The 17,114-nt window shown below is 56.6% G+C and overlaps 1 protein-coding gene across 1 annotated transcript in view; it reads left to right on the top strand.

The window, feature by feature from the left end:
- Positions 1-964: 964 nt before the first annotated feature.
- HCN4 (hyperpolarization activated cyclic nucleotide gated potassium channel 4) overlaps positions 965-17,114 on the top strand; it is a 51,548-nt gene continuing 35,398 nt past the window's right edge. Inside the window, exon 1 of the mRNA XM_055277853.2 lies at positions 965-2,219. Within this exon, the coding sequence (XP_055133828.2) occupies positions 1,429-2,219 (791 nt within the window). The 5' untranslated portion in view covers positions 965-1,428. The remainder of the gene's footprint in view (positions 2,220-17,114) is intronic.

Here is a 17,114-nt window from a genome sequence, read left to right on the forward strand (position 1 = left end):
GAAGGGGCTCCAAAGCCAGTTCCAGAGTGCCGGGGCGTCCGAGGAGCCGGCCCAACAGCTCCCCGCTGCAGCCGGCTTGTCCCTCTCTCGGAACTACCAAGGGAGAGGCGCGTGCGGAGGTCGGCGTTCGGATCTCGCATCCGTCACTGTTGCCGGCGCATTTCCTCGAAGTCTTACCTCGAAGGGCTGGGTCCCACCCGCGCGCCCTGTGCGTGTCTCCCTGTTTCCCCACGCCCTCCTTGCCTGGCTGCTGCGAGGCTTTGCAGGGGAAAGACTGGCGTGGGGTTCGCCCCCTGCCCATGTCACAGGAAAACCCTGGGTGCCTCCTCGACGCGGCGCATTTCCGGAAGCCCCCTCTCCAAGCGGGTTGCGGGAAGGCCGGGACTCTGCATCCAGACGAACCCGGTCGCCTCCCAAGAGGAGAGTCGGAGACCCAGCTGAGGGGCAAAAATGCCAGGGAAAGGCGAGCCCAGAGCTTGGTGATGGAGGAATTGGGAAGCCACCCCCCACCCTTCAATCTTGGGATGGGAATTCGCAACTGAAGCTGGAGCTCTAGACTTGGGGCGCGCTCCCAGCTTGGCCCAGGAAAGAGATTTAAGGGCGCAGCAGTGTGGACACCTCTCACCCTGGCCCCGAAGGTCTAGCGAGGGTCTAACCTGGGCCCCTCGCCAGGCCCGCCCCCCGCCCCTTCCCAGCCCCCGGCCCGTGCGCCGCTGCCCCTTTAAGAAGCCCAGGTAGGCAGGCCCGGCTGCGGGAGCCGCTCCTATGGCAACCCGCGAGCTGCGGCGACTTCATGAATATTCCGGGGCGCGGGAGCCCGAGCGCTGCCGGAGGGCGCTCCGGGGGAGGCGGCCGCTGATGTAAGCCCGGCGGGTCGCTGGGCTCCGCTCGGCTGCGGCGCGAGCCCCGGGACGGGCCGGGGCAGAGCAGGCGACGCGAGCTCCCGGGTGGCCAGCCACAAAGCCCGGGCGGCGAGACAGACGGACAGCTAGCCCTCCCGCGGGACGCACGCCCGGGACCCGCGCGGGCCGTGCGCTCTGCACTCCGGAGCGGTTCCCCGAGCGCCGCGGCCGCAGAGCCTCTCCTGCCGGCGCCCATTGTTCCCCGCGGGGGCGGGGCGCCTGGAGCCGGGCCGCGCGCCGCGCCCCTGAACGCCAGAAGAAGGGAGGGAGGCGAGGAGGGAGCGCGGGGTCCCCGCGCCCAGCCGGGCCCAGGAGGAGGTGTAGCGCGGCGAGCCCGGGGACTCGGAGCCGGACTGGGAGCTTCCCCGCGGCGCGCAGCCTGCCCGAGCATGGGCGCCTGAGGCGGCCCCACGCCGGCGGCGAAGGACGCGTCCCCACGGGCGGACTGACCGGCGGGCGGACCTGGAGACGGTCCGCGGCGCCGCGCCCCTTCCCCTGGCCCGGTCCGATCCCGGCCCCTGGCGCCATGGACAAGCTGCCGCCGTCCATGCGCAAGCGGCTCTACAGCCTCCCGCAGCAGGTGGGGGCCAAGGCGTGGATCATGGACGAGGAAGAGGACGCCGAGGAGGAGGGGGCCGGGGGCCGCCAAGACCCCAGCCGCAGGAGCATCCGGCTGCGGCCACTGCCCTCGCCCTCGCCCTCGCCCTCGGCGGCCGCGGGTGGCACGGAGTCCCGAAGCTCGGCCCTCGGGGCAGCGGACAGCGAAGGGCCGGCCCGCGGCGCGGGCAAGTCCAGCACGAACGGGGACTGCAGGCGCTTCCGCGGGAGCCTGGCCTCGCTGGGCAGCCGGGGCGGCGGCGGCGGCGGCACGGGGAGCGGCAGCAGTCACGGACACCTGCATGACTCCGCGGAGGAGCGGCGGCTCATCGCCGAGGGCGACGCGTCCCCCGGCGAGGACAGGACGCCCCCAGGCCTGGCGGCTGAGCCCGAGCGCCCCGGCGCCTCGGCGCAGCCCGCAGCCTCGCCGCCGCCGCCCCAGCAGCCACCGCAGCCGGCCTCCGCCTCCTGCGAGCAGCCTTCGGCGGACACCGCTATCAAAGTGGAGGGAGGCGCGGCCGCCGGCGACCAGATCCTCCCGGAGGCCGAGGTGCGCCTGGGCCAGGCCGGCTTCATGCAGCGCCAGTTCGGGGCCATGCTCCAACCCGGGGTCAACAAATTCTCCCTAAGGATGTTCGGCAGCCAGAAAGCCGTGGAGCGCGAGCAGGAGAGGGTCAAGTCGGCCGGATTTTGGATTATCCACCCCTACAGTGACTTCAGGTAAGGGGCCACAGCCATGATCCTGTGGGTGCCCTGCGCGGTGGCAGGCATGCCTCCTCCTGACCCTGCCTCCCAGCCGGAGTTAACTTTCCTTCCTTGTGCTGGGAGCTCCAAGAGAAGCAGGGCGCCTCTAGGCTCCCAGACACCCCCAGGCCCCCTCCTGCACCGCGCTGGGGGAACTTTCCTCTGGTTTCAGTCACTGGTCTTCTCGGGTCTGGGCTGCATTGGAGACAGAATGAAAAGGTGTTCTGAGCCTTGCCTACCCCTGCCGGCAGCCAGGATAGGGCTCTGCCACCTTAAGCCACACATTCCTCTTCCCCCTTCAAGGCTGCAGAGTCAGGATGGCCATCCTAGAGGCAGCTCCGGGTCATTCAGCCTGCAGAGCAGGGCCATGAAGAGAGATAGACCTCTTAGCAACGGGCCAGCTCCTTGGGTACTGACAGCAGGCATTAATGTCTGCTTTCTGGTGCCCTGGGAAGCTGCGGCCGGGTCCCTGGAGGACCGAAGTCACTGGGGCCTCAGGTGGGGATGAAAACCCTCTGCACCCACCGTAACCCTGAGCTCAGCTCCTCATGCTGAGTGGTGGGCCAGGAGCAGGCACCCTGGGCAGCTGGCATCTGGAGCGGCAGGGCAGAATGACCTTGCTCGTAGTGATGGGTGAAGATGCCTGGTGTTCTGACTGATGATCAGCTGTCCTGTGCCCCATGCTTGTCCAGTGGCCCATCCGAACCCCAGAGACCCAAGCTCCAGCATCTGCTTGGTCTCTCATGGGCCACTCGTGGGTCCCCAAACAAGGTATGACCGCCAGACAGGGAGAGGGACCCTGCCCCCTTCCACATCACCTGAGTCGGATGCCACTGAACAGCAAATACCACTGGGAGCTTGTGGGCATATTTGTACAAAAAGAGGGATTGTTGGTTGTCTCTAGGGTTGGGATCAGGGATGCCTTTACCTAAGTCAAGGTCCTAAGATTCCCTAGTGCCCCTCTGGGCTTTCGTGATACATGAGATTGTGATGAAGGTCTGGGAAACACTTTGCAAGCTGGGTTTAATTCTCTCATTCTCTTTCTCTGGGCCCTGCCACCTACTTATCTCCCTTCCTTGCCTACCTTGCTTGCCTGCCTATAAAAATGAGCATTTTGCCAACCCAGAGCCCTCTTCGCAAACTCCAGGGAAGCTGGGTTTGTAATGAGAGCAAAGCCGTTTTCCATCCAATGAGAGAGATTTCTCGCGCTGGGAATGACCAGCCAACACTCGGTGGCTTAAAATAGGTAGTGAACAGAGCCCCTCCCCCCTTTTTTCCTTTGAGAGACTGCTCTTCCTAACCCTAATCTCTCCAGGGTTCCCATTCCCAGAGGACTAGGGAGACCAGAGGGCAGGCTAGACAGACAGCCATAGTCATCAAATTGTGTGAGCAAATGTGGGACCCTCCCATCAGGAACGGTGTCTGAGTTCCCAGTGCCAGGTTCCTGAAGAGTGGACTTGCCTCTGGCCAGTACTGGGCCCTGAGGATCCCGGGCTGAGCTAGAGAGGAGTGAGCAGGAGCTATGTCTCCTCCACCCCCATGGGTGTCCTAGGTTTTTCCTCCTGTCTCTCAACTCTTCAGTGGTGGTGATAGGCAGTTCCAGTACCAACCGCTTGAGATTGCTGAAGGGCCCTCCCCTCCCTTGCCCAGGTCCCTGCTGTCTTTGTTGTCAGAAAGCATCTGTTTAGAGTTCTCATCACCAAGCCCATTGCCTGGGGAGCCTACAAGAGGCCAACCCCAGGCATGCCCAGCCTCCCTCAGCAGCAAGCATTGGCTGGGGACCTTCTGGATGCTGGGCCTGGCCCTTCCTATCTCCCTTACCTTGGAAAGTGAAGAGTGAGGACTGGGTCGATTTCATCAGATAGGATCCTTTTCCCCTTCCTGGTCTTACCCCCTTCTGGTATGTCTGTCTGCAGTCCCCCTGCTGCAGAATCTCGCACTAACTGCAGGCTGCCTGGGACATGGCTGCAGGAGAGGGTGTGGGGATAGGGAAGCGGGGATACAGCAGAATTGTTAAATGGGCAACAGGAAAAGGGTCAGAGTGGGCTTTGAATTTGGGTTTGTGCAACAAGCAACAGGGACTGGTAGCTGCAAGTGGCACGTCCTCTTTGCACAGCCTTGTAGCTGCCTGGAACTGGGTGGGGTGTAAGGAAAGAAATCCAAGAAAGACCATCTGAGTGTGTCTGGAGGAGCGGTGGCTATGCCTTTCCTGCTTCTAGGCCAAAACAGCTAGTGTCATCCTTAGAAGGTCAAACAGGCAAGAGCCTAGCTAAGTCTTCTAAGCTTAGAAAACCCACCACTCAACCCCACCTAACCCACCCCACCCCGACCAGCACCCTCAGCCTTGTTCTCTAGAGTTTTAGCCATTGGCCTTGGGCCTCTATGTGTAGCCAATCGCCATTGCCCACCTCAGGCTTCACAAGAGCTTCTGCAAGCATTGCTCAGGCTAGTCGAGGATTTATTCATCATTTTGACGGACAGGAAGCATTGATCCAGCAGAATTGGTTTAATAAAGAATTGCCAGCAAACCATGATAGATTGAGTCTGCGGCTTGGAGTTCAGGGCTGGCTGTGATGGGCTGCTTCCAGCATCTCCCATTGCCGGGGGAGGAAGGCTGGGTGCCTTTTCCAGGGCAAGGGTGGGCTGTGCTTTGAGGGACCAGCATGACCTGGGCCATGGCTAATCATAGGCTTTTCTGGGCTACCTCTGCTTCTCATTACTCTGCCTGCCCCCGATCCCACCCCCCAACAGAAAAGAAACCATGCCCTGGCCACCACCATGGCTTCCCCAGGCTCCCTGGGCTTTTCTGGCTTCCCCTCCCCTCCAGCTCCCCATCTCCCTTTTGAAACTTGTATTTGTGGTGTGTTAAGGGAAGAGGCCAGGATGCTGCAGCCCCTCAGGACATGGCTCCCCGGGCTGCTCCCCGGGCTCCTCCCCAAGGCTGGCTGGGCTCTTGGGTCCTGGATGGGTCCTTCCTTCCACACAAGCTGTACCCTGGAGAACCTGGAACAACAGCAACAACAAAAAAACATAGTATCTGGATAATCTTGTTTTTCTAAGAGGAGAGAAAGGAAATGGAACCCCAAGTGCAGATGTAGCTGGTTGTGTTCCCGGAAGCTGGTCAGGCTCAGGGAGTCAGCCTGGGTGTGTGTATCTAGGTGTCTGTCTGAGTGGGTGTCTGGGGACTGTGTGGGTGGATGTGGAAACTGGTGGGGAAGTCCCTATGTGGAATGTCAGTTCTGGGATTGCTGGTGTGCCCCCAAAGCTGGCTCAGCCTTAATAATGGAGGCAGGCAGAAGCTTGGCCCTTCTCAGCCCCCTGTCCCTACCCTGTCCTAGACTGAGCCTCCTGAAGCCATGAGGAGGGGAAGGTGGGGGTGCTTAAAATGTCCCTTCCTTGGGGCAGAAAGAGCTGGGCTCCGAAATCTTGGAAACTGGGCCAGTGGCCTAGCAGGTCCCAGGGGTGTCCTGAGCTGACTTCCTGTTGCTGGTCACTGGCACCCCGTCACTGCCATTACTCACCTCCCATCACCTCCCCAACCCTGACTGCTGTGGAGCCCTGCATGGGTTATGAACCTTGTTAGAGCCCCAGTTTTCCCATTTAGAAAATGGGAATCTTGTTGCCTGTTGCCATGTCAAGCACAAATTGTACAACTGTGGTCGCCCCGCTAAGGTGAGAAGCTGCAGTGAGCTGTCGGAGGAGCTGCGATGCTGCTGTGAACCACACCTCCCCTGTCCTCACAACCTCGTTTCCTTGGTTTTGGGAAGATCACATGGGCCTCCGTCCTTGGCTCAAGCGGGGGTTCTGAACCTTCCTGGGGTCAGACATTTCACTCCATCCAGAAGGATACCTGGGTGTCCAGACACATAGAGTGTGGCACTTAATTTCTGGTGTCTGTGGCCCCCTAAGTGGAGGACCATCTGGGGGTTCAAGGTTGTGAACCCCTCTCTAGGCCATCCCGGAAGAGAGCCTGGGCCTGGTGAGAGGCAGGCACTCAACTTCTCTGGAGCCTGGCAGTGGGGGTCCCTTTGCAATCTGGGGCTTGGGCCTCCCATTGCCAGCGGGATGGAAACAAAAACAGGGCTCAGAGTTAGATGCCTGAGGGAGGAAAGGGGTTCTGCCTGGGTACTGGTTTCTTTTCTATTTCCTCAGTCCTACCCCCTCCCACCTCTCTCCCTTTGAGTCCTGGGAAGGACTGTTCCAGCAGGAGGTGGCAAGGAGGAAGAGGCAGCGGCCTGACTCTGGGTCTGGGGGTTCCGAGGCCCCCTCTTTGCTGGGCTTTCCTGGGGCCATTGCCCAGGAATGTTGTTACGACTCTCAGTGTGCAAAGCCAGGCGGAAAGGAGCCGCAGGCTGTGCTGGAGGGGGAAGGGTGCCTAGTTGCAGAGGGGAATTCCAAGGTGAGCTGCCTGGGCTGTGCTATCAGCTGGCATAGTGGGCAACAGGGCCCTCTCTGGGGATGAGATGTGTCGCACCTGACAAGGCAGGGGCTGCTGGAGCTCAGGACCGAGGTGCTCCCAGGATGCTGGGTGCACAGAAACCCGATAGGAGCAGAGGGCCAGGACCCCCATACTGCCTGGCGAGAGAGGCCTCGGCTCCAGGTTCTCCCTGCTGCAAGGCTCAAGTTCCTGGTCTGGTGGCTACATGATAAGGATGGGGGTTACCTTCTCCCCTCCTTGGCCCTGCCACACCGGTTCCCTTAGCTGCTGTGAGCTTTGAGGCTTTTGGCCTGCCAGGTAGCTGCCCGCCTCACATAGGGAGTTTCCAACTGTGCTGACCTGTCTCCCTGTCCATCCACCCTCCTCTCCCATGCTTCAGGGCCCAGTGTCCCCAGGGCCTTGTGGGATGCCCTCTCAGGCCACTCTGGCCACCATCCATCTCTCCCTGGCTGACCACCTTGTGGCATTTGGACGGAGCTCTGTGTTTGTTACAATGCAGCTTGTCCTGCTGTAATGTCATCCGACTCACCCGGGGATCTTGTTCAATACAGATTCTGATTCAGTAGGTCTGGATGGGGCCTGAGATGCTGTATTTCTCATTAAGCGCCCAAAGAATGCTAATGTGGCTGCTGTCCAGACCAGGACCATGCTTGGAGTATTGAGGTTACTGTTCATGCGCTTGTTCCATGCTTAGCCAAGCTCCCAAACTGAGCTCTCTGAGGGCAGAGCTCTGTTTTATCTCTTTGGCCTCAGAGCCTGTGGCCTCTATCCCCAGACTCAGTGTGGCAGGGTGAAGTCTGTGAACTGGGCTGAGCCGAGCCACAGAGGTCTGCCTGCCAGTGTGGGGATGTGGGATTCATAGTTTGCTCTTCCTCCTTTCCTGCACTGCTGCTTGGACCCTGCTGGTCCTGCATGCTGGCTTTTGGGATGGGTGTGAACAGGAAGAGGAGAAGCTGGGTGGCCAGAGGACCCTCCTTAATCCATCCTGTCCCACCACTTTTGCAGCTTTTCTCCCATCCAAAGGGCCAGAGGGGTGGGCCTGGCTGGGGAGAAGGCGCAGGGTGTGCTGTGACTGCTGCATTGCAATGAGATTTCTGGAAAGGAGCAGATGTCAGTATGAGCGCAGAGGTGACTGAGCAGGGGAGCCAGTGGCTCTGACAGGGGCCAGCTGAGAGGAGGACAGAGGCATCCAGGCCTTCTTCCCAATCTTATGTCCTCCTTCCCTGCCCCAGGCTATGCCCAGCAGCCTTCCCTGGGGGCTGGGCTTGCTTGTCACTTCTCCCTGCCCCCTCCTACCCTGAAAGGCATTAGCTTCCATACAAATGATGGGGCTGACAAGTGTCATAGCAGCCTGAGTGGCCCTTGTGCCTGCCACAACACTGACCACCATGGAGGAATTCACTCAGAGCAGAAGGTCCAGCCCCAGTCCCCTGGGGGCTTGTCATAGAATTGAGGAGGCAGCCGGCTCCTGCACACACTCACTTGGCTCAAGGGCTCTTACAAAGCTGCGACTGCCAGTTGCTAATTAATAGAAGGGCTACCGAGGCCGGCCAGACAGTCGTGCTTTCGCCCAGGGGACGCTGAAGAATCCACGTTTCCCAGACAGAGAGGGCCATGGGCGGGCAGGGGCATTGTGTTGGCTTTGGAGAGGATGTTCTCTACCAGCTAGGCTTCTTTACTGAGGAGGCATTGCCAGGGCCCTAGAAGTCTGCAGTCCTAAGGGCTGGGAAGCCACTGGGAGACACTGTACCATCAGCACCCACTCGGATCTGAGGCGGGAGGCAGCACAGAGAGGTGGTGAGCTCCCCGTCACCGTGGGCGCTCAAGATAAGACTGAGCAGTACTTCGATCAGAGGTTGCCAAGCAGCATCCCTTGCACCAAATACAGCACCCAGATGTGCTCTGTTTGGCCAGCATAGTGTGTCATAACAAATCTGAGCCAATGTTTTTAAATGGAAAGCTATAACATGAAAATATGGCTCTCAGGCTTCTCTTGAAAAACTGGAAACCCTGGCAGCCCTGGCCCCACATTCCCACTCCACAGCGGGGAGCTGAAGGAGACACTAGAGGCTGCCTCCTTTACATTGGCTTTTGCTCTGCAGTTGTGCAGGTCCCCAGCTGTCGCTAAGGCCACTGTCTTACACCCAGCCATGTCATTCATGCCATTTAGCTGCCTGACCCCTGTAGGCTTCGGGGTTTACAGGCCTAGACTCAAATCAACAGAGACTAAAGCCAGGTGGGTTCACAGATCAGTAACCACCATTTACAAAGCATCTACTGTGTGCCAGGCTGTGCTGGGAGCTCTATATCTCCCGTTTCATTTATTCTTCACGATGGTCCCCAAATAGTTTTATATCCCCAATTTACAGATAAGCCTCTGACAAGGAAAGGAGAGAGAGAGAGGTCCCCCAAATCATGCAGCCATGAATATCAGAACTGGAATTTGACACTCCTCCTTCTTTTATGTTAGTGTTTAAAAAATTTAATTACACAAGTAGTTCAAGAAAACATTCTCCTGAGAATTAAAACATCGAGGAGGGGCTCAGAAAGGGATAGTCAGCAGGCACAGGAAATCGATCAGGTGTCAGAATATCAGATCTGGAGAGGCCTTAGCAAGCCCCTGGCCTGGAGCCTTTGTTTCACAGATGGGGAGCAGAGAAGCAAAGAGGGGGAGCAACTGGCTCAAGGTCACAGAGTATGCCAGAGGCGAAACCAGAGACCAAGTGGGTTGTGTAACGTCTGTCTGCAAAGGTCTTCAAGCTTAAGTCCACCCCCAGCTTCCCAGCCAGAGGGTTCACAGGGAAGGCTTTTCCTGCATGGTCCTGTCAGTTGGAGCTTTTTCTTGTCACTCTAGCTCCGTACCTGTCTTTCTGGGATGATAGGTATTTTCAGGATCCCATCATAATTTAGGCTGCTCCCATGAGAAGGGAGTCTTCCCCTTTCTGAAGATGCAGAGTCTGGTGGCTGAGACATGCTGTCCTGACCCCAGATCTGGGGATGCTGTTTCTGAGGATGCTGGGCTGGGATGCTGGCTCACCTCCTCTTCCTGGGCAGGTCCTGACTGCTAGAGACCTTTGGGGTTTGAGGACCATATCTGGGTGCCATTAATGCCCCTGTTCCTGGATGGGGGTGATTGGGGTTCAGAGGAGAAGGGGCAAGTGTCCAGTGGCATCTTTCTCTGATCCACCAGAGAAATGGTCACGTGATCTATTCATGATAGACTTCAGAAAAGTCAGGAAGTGGAGTTGATCTGTAGTTTAGGACTCAGTGTGTGACCAGAATCAGGGCTCATTCTGTGACCATGGCTAGAACTCAGTTTCTGACAATGTTCGGGGCTCAGTGTGTAACCAGGATTTGGGTTCAGTCCGTGGCTGGGGTCAGGGCTAAGTCTGTGGCCAAGGGAAGGGTTTGGTCTAAGGTCAGGAACTGGCATGCTTGTGCCTTTGAGCCAATTTCGGTGCCCTTCCTGAGGTACCAAGGCTCGGGACTCTACCTTTGTGCCCCGCCCCCCTTTAGGAAGCTCTCCCTAAGTTCCCTGAGCTCCTACACCTCTTAGTATCTGAGCCAGCTGCCTCTGGTCCTCTCTGGGAGGTAAAGTACAAATTATAAATAAACAACAGAGCCACCACTGCCGATGCCAGAGCCACCACATCTCACACGTGACAGCTCCCCACCCAACTCTGCTCTCTCATTGTTTGGGGCTGGTGTTTGGTGTTCTCAGCCAGGCAGCAAGCTCAGGCGCCCTCAGGGTCAGGGCTGGACCTCGAGCCGTGCCGGCTGGATAGGGGGACTCCCTCCACCCACTGCTCCCCCAGCTCTGGGCTACCACAAATTGCAGAGCAAGCAGCGGGGCCTCCAGGTCTGATCACGGCAGCTGCGGGGGCCTGATAATTGGCTGCTGATGATTTTGTGTCTGTCTAAGCATTTATCTGTGTGGGTGGATGTGTTATGTCTGCGTGAACGAGGCTTTCAGAAATTAATACATAATGGGGGCTGGCTAATACATTATCCTCTGGGCCTGGGGAGAGGCAAGCTAAGGGACTCATGCCCTCCAGAATACCATATCACCCATTCCAAGACTGCTTTCACCATTAAGGGGGCTGGAGGTGGCAAAGTGGAGAGTAGGATTCCACTTCTGGTTTATGGGAGGGCAGGTGAGCAATAGATCAATATGGATTGATGGTCAGGGAAGGCATCCTGGAGGAAGTGACTCTGAGCTGGATCTGAAGGAAAGAGAGAACCATTCTGTGCACTTTCTTGGAAGCTTAAGCTAAGGGCCGCCTGGCTGGGGTGGGTGTTGGCAGGTGCTGGGGGCTGCCTATTCAGAACCTGCCTCCTTTAACCTGCACTACTTAGTCCCTGCCCTTCACCCTGGAGGACTCTGAGCGGGCTGCCTGTGCTGCCATCTGAGTACATGTGGTGTGTTTGCCTGTGTGTGTGTGTGCACCCTGGTCCTAGCTGCACAGCCTTTGAGAAGGCTCACTTCTCCTGCCGTACTAGGTCCAGAAGGCAGGTGTTGCCTGCAATAATGTCACTGAGCGTGTGGCCTGGAGCCCAGAAGTAATTACCCTGCAGTTCCCCGTTGGAGGCTAGAGCAGCCCCTGTTAATGATTAATGTGAGTCCCCAGCCACTGTATGCCAAAGTCAGCCATGGGTTTCTCCCACCTCCATTATCCTCAGAGGATGTGAGGGCACTTGTTCCCTTCCCCAAAGACAGGAAAGACCCTCAGGTCCACAGGTCCCGTTCATGTCATTAGCACCTTTTAGAAGAAACTTGGTCCAGCAGGGGAGACTCCCCCTGGGGCCTGGCTTCCTGCAGTGTTGGGGCTGGCCCGCCCCAGAGCCCTGGGTCCTCCATCTTGAGCCAGCCTGCCCAGAACTGCCCACCCCGCCCACCCTCAGTTTCCCCTCCTGACCCTCATCCTGTTCTGCTGGGTGACCTCAGCAAGCTCCTCTCCTCTCTCAGTGTCCGTGGTCGGGGCGCAGTTTGAGGCTGAGAAGAGAGCAGAGCTAATTGGCCAAATAGGTATTGAGCCCTGACTCCTGACCCCATTAGCACAAATTGAGCCAGCAGGGCAGGGACAGCGCTGCCGACCAGTAGAGCTTTTGAGAATCTCCCTCCCTCCTTCTGCCTCTGTCACCGAGGTCCAGCCAGTCATGATCCTAGAGTTCTGCAGTCCCTGGGGGCCAGGGACACGTGGAAGATCTCTTACCTAGGGGCCTTGTTTTGTGGAGGCTTTGCCGGCCCTTGTCCTGGGGAGCGGGGCTGGGGGTCTTCCTGGCACGTTGTGTCATATTGGTGAGGCCTCTTGAAGGCCCTCCCTCCATTAGGTCGCGGCCTCCGTGGATGGAGGCCAGGCTTTCTTTTCTTTGTTTCCGGGTCATCCTTCCCGGGAAGTGATGCAGCAGGAGCTTAATGAAAATGAACTGAAATGCCATCCTGGAAAGGGCCTCAACCATGCTGTCCTCCCAGCCTCCCCTCCTAGGGAGCAGTCCCCTCCTGGAAGCTCAGACCTGGCCTCAGAAGAGCTCAGAGTGTGAGGACCCATGCAGACTGCAGAGCACACTAGATGACTGTGGGTGGAGAGGCCCTGTGGGACAGGCCAGCGGGATCATCCACTCTGGGATTGGCAGAGGAAGGAAACAGGAAAAGCTGTTCAACGTGTCCGAGAGGCTCTGGGGCGTCATCATCCCATTGGGTTGCTCTGTAGCTCCTGGGGACAGAGTCTAGGGGACAAGCCTGTGAATCCGACCAGTAGAAGACTTGGCTCTGTGCCGCCCAGCTGTGTGGCCTTAACTGAGGCCTCACCTCTCTGAGTCTTGCTTTCCTCCTCTGAAAATGGGACCAGAGAGGGGTTGGGTGTTAGCAAGATCCCAAAGCCTAAATTGGCAGCCGCTGAAGAGTCATCTGGGTGCTTATGTGATCATGGATGCTTGGGCTCCCTGGGTGAGGCCGGGCAGGTACAGTTTTAGGAAGCACTCAGGTGATTCTGCTTCCATCACTTTGGGAGCCAATGAGCTGGGCATCCCCAAGCCCCCATCTGCACTAACAGCCTGCAGTTCTCTGATGGCTCTGCATTTGCCTTAGTCCTGTGGTGGCTCCCCAGAGCTTGGGGTAAAATCCTGCCTTCTTAGCCCAACATCCAACCCCATTGGTAATAGGCCTCCCTCTCCAGGGAGCTTTTATACCCTTTTTTTCCTTGTGGGTTGTGAGGAGTCAAAATCATAAAATTCTGAGGCCAGAAGGGACCTCAGAGAACATGGCCCCACTCACCTTCCTTGTTAGACTGTGTTTTCCTGGAGAGAAGGCAGCACGTTCCCTCCAGCTCTGTGTCCCCAGATGCCCCAGAGAATCCTTGTTGTTTGGCCTCAAGCTCTATCCCATCAAAAAGGGGCGGTGTAGACCCTCACAGAGTCAGTATTTAGCTACTCTTTATAGGGAAGCCTTCCTATGGCCTTCTTGTTAGGCCCTTCCATGACCAATGCTGCCTGCCTTAAGAAGTTCTGCCCCAGGCCAGGCACTGTGGCTCACTACTGTAATCCCAGCATTTTTGGAGGCTGAGGCAGGAGGATCACTCAAGCCCAGGAGTTAAAGACCAGCCTGGGCAACATGTAAAGACCCTACCTCTCTAAAAAAAAAAAAAAGAAAAAGAAAAGAAAGAAAAAGAAAAATTAGCTGGGCATGGTAGTGTGTGCCTGTAGTCCCAGCCACTCCAGAGGCTCAAGCAGGAGTGTGGCTTGAGCCCAGGGAGGTCGAGGCTGCAGTGAGCCAAGATTGCACCACTACACTCCAGCCTGGGCTACAGAGTGAGACCCTATCTCAAAAAAAAAAAAAAAAAGCAAAAAACAAAGACGTTCTGCCCCAAATCCATTTCCAGTGCTTCATGTTGCCCCTCAAGCCTGTTTCCTCCCGCTGCTGGCAGTGCCTTCCTGTGTGAGCAGGTGAGCTCTCCCACCTAATTTCCCCAGAGGGTGTGCTCCCGTGCTACTCCACAACAATATTCTATTTTTGTTCCAATCTCCTGAGTGGGAGGACAGAAGGTTCCTGGGGGAGTGGTGTTGGAGCCTTCTTTGATTCTTGTAAGCTCGACTGAGAAGTTCTCCAACTGCTTGCTCCCTCCCCCATCTTCCCCGGTGGTCTTATCCACTGGGTGAAGCACCGAGAGGTTAGGCCCTGGCCTGAGAGAATATGCATCCAGGCACCTTGGAGCACTGCGGAGCAGATGTTCCCTGCTGTGCAGTTTGTGTGTGTGTGTGCGCATGTGCATGCACATGTTCACTGGTGTGTTTCTGCATGTACAAACATAGGGTCTGCAGAGGAGGAATTAGCCCATCAGATAAACAATGGGTTTTCATCTCAGAGTATTTCTTTTGCCCAGGCCTGTTCTCACTGTGCTGTTGAGAAGGTGCGACTGCAGTCCCTTTCTCAAGGAATTCTCTTCCTCTATAACTTTCCCAGCCCCTCATGTACCCTGGAAGAGCCCTGAGTTCTCAAGCTGGCATTCAAGATGTCTCCCACATTCTCTTCAGAGCTGGGAGCTGAGGTGTCAGGGTTCCCTGAGATGCGCGTTCTTCCGTCAGTGAGCTGTCGATCTGGCCAGCTGCCCTTGGCTGACCTCTTTAGCCTCTGCACTGCAGAGATTCGTGGAACTCAGCTTATCTTTAGAGATGTCTAGCTCCATCCTGGTGTTGTGCCAATGGGGAAACTGAGGAAGAGGCAGTGAGAGGAAGGGACTTATTCAAGGTCACACAGCAAGTTAGAGACAGGGATGGGACTAGAACTTGAGAATCTCAGGCCCCTGACCCAGACACCTTCCATCGCATAGCATAGGCCTCCTTCCTGTAACCCCTGGGCTCTAGCCACAGTGCCGTCTCCTGACCAGTGGACCTACTTGGGCGCCTGCCTCCTCTTTGAGGCTTTAGTACCCAACAGGGCATGCTGCCCCCTGCTCCTTTCTGGAGCAAGCCTGGCTGAATTTCTCCTCCCCTCTGGCCATCCCCAGCCTAAGGGATACAGAGTCAGAGATTCTGCATCAACCCTCTTATTCCCTTCCCTTGGCTCATGGCCCCATCTGCCCATGGAGCTGGCCTGGATTTTCAGCTCCCCTGTTGGGTGGGTCTGTCCATCCTCTATACTGAGGGCTTCTTGAGGTGGGACCATTTGTGTCCCTCGGGATCCTCTTAGCTCTCAGGCAGGACCTGCATCTTAATGGCCATAGAATGATGATGATGATGGGGATGATGATGATGATGGGGATGATGGCCCACTTGAATTGAGTATTTATGCCATATAGCATATTGTAAATATTATCTCATTTGATCTTCCTAGACTCCTGTGAGGGGGGGATTAATGTTCTCATCCTGCACATTAGAAAACAGGCTCAGAGAAGTTAAGTGATTTGCCCAAGGCCTCAAAGCAGAGCACCTAGCCACCATACATCTACAATAGCCTGGCCACACAGAAATGTGGTCCCTGCACCGGCAGTCTCAGCATCACCTGGGGGCTTGTTAACAGTGCAGATGTTGGCCCCACCCCACAGCCGACTGAAGTCCACCAAGTCTGCAGCTCAGAAAGTTCCCAGGTGATGTGTGTGCACATTCCAGTGTGAGGGGCACTGTGCTGTATGGCTGAAGGATCGCAGGCCAAGAAGAGAAGACTGGGTCAGCTGTCGCCCTCACACAGCTCACCTTCTCCTTGGGGAGAGGCTGAGGCCAGCTCTCATTGCATCCTGACAGGCAGGACCTCAGCCCAGGATGGGGAGGTACCTTAGAAGAGGCAGGGTAAAGGGTCATCATTGGGTTTTAAGAAAAACAAAACGAAACAAACTTTGTTCCTCAAATATTGATAAACATAGAAAAATTGGAAAATAAAGGTACACCCAAATCCAAACAACCCGCTTGTAAACCAAACCCCAGATGCCCTTGGCTCTAAATCGGACTGTGTCTGAGGCAGCCCTAGGCAGCCAAGGGAGCAGCTTACCTGGGAGCCCTGTGATTCGGAGTCAGAGATTTTGAGGTGGGTTAAAAATAGAGCCCTAGTGGCCAGGTGGGGGTGGGAGGAAGACAGCAATTTATCTATTGTGGTGGGGAGACCCTGGGGTTAGGGAAGAACAGCGAGGGGAGGTTGGGCAGGAAGGACGCAGTGGGTGGGGGTGTATTTCCCTCCAGAGACCTGAGCTGAGCACCCAGCCTGGCTCAAGAAGGCCGTGGGAGGTGATTTCAACCCTGAGGGTATAGGGGGAGGCTAAGATGCCAGCCCCAGGACACAGGCAGGGAGGACTCCTGCTCACCCTGGACAAAACACTCCCCCACCACCAGAGAGGCAGCTCCTTCTAGGGTGTGGGATGGTGAAGGGGGTGACAGTGGCTCTGCCTCAGAGAATGGTAAAGAGGAGCTAGACAGGTAGGGGGTGCAGAGGGGGAGTAATAGGTGCTTTCAAACAGTTATCAAGGTGTGGGGAGGAGAGGCAGGAAAGGCATCCTCATGCATGCCACGTATCTGTGTCATGGGCTGACATGCGTGTGATGTTAAGCTATCCTCCTTTGCCTATTACACCTGCTCTTCAGACAACCGCCCTCTCTCCACCTTCATCATTGATCTCCAAAACATCTTCTCATCCTGACCTCCCGGGCACAGCAATGACTTTGCCACATATTTCTGCTGACCACTCAGGAGCTGTCTGGGGACCAAGGTCGTGTCTCTCCCCTGATACATGTTAGAGGACCCCTCACAGCACAGGGTGCTGGCCATTGTTTAAAGGTAGATGAATGTTTCTGATTATAAAGGTAATATCTGCCTGTTGTGGGGAAGGTGGAAAATGTAGAAAGGTGAAATGGAGAAACTCAGAGTCACGATATATTCCCACCCTTAGAAATCATCAATGTTAATGATTTAGTGAATTCTTTTTTCGTTTTATTTTTGGCAGTATTTTCTTCTTCTGGCAACAGTCTTCCGTCCGTCCATCCATCCATCCATCCATCCATCCATCCATCCATCCATGCGTCCATCCATCCGTCCATCCATCCATTTAACAATAAGATAATGTTACTGAGACTCCTCCCCATCCCTTGCCCAACTGTGTGTTCCCATCTTGGAAAAGGAAGAGAAATCATTTCTGCCCTTGGGGAGCTCACAGTAGGGGGAGCCCTAAGACTCCTCCTGGGTCTGTCTGGTTGGGGAATGGGGGGATTCCGGGAGAGCAGTGGAGTTGCCTCCTTCATCCCTTCCTCAGGGCTCCTGAGTCTTGGTGCTAGGCCTATTTGGGAAGAAGGGAGAACTTCTAAAATCCCCTGTGGTGGAGGTGGGGTAGAGGAGGGCCAATGGGGTGTACCCATAATGAGGAGGCTTATTATGGGTGGTTGGTTCTGCCCCCACCGCCTGCACAGCTCAGGCTGGAAATGCAGTCAGGGCCCTGGTTGCAGTCTTTATCCACA

Source organism: Symphalangus syndactylus, chromosome 5 (assembly GCF_028878055.3).
Source record: "Symphalangus syndactylus isolate Jambi chromosome 5, NHGRI_mSymSyn1-v2.1_pri, whole genome shotgun sequence".
NCBI classification, from domain to species: Eukaryota; Metazoa; Chordata; class Mammalia; order Primates; family Hylobatidae; genus Symphalangus; species Symphalangus syndactylus.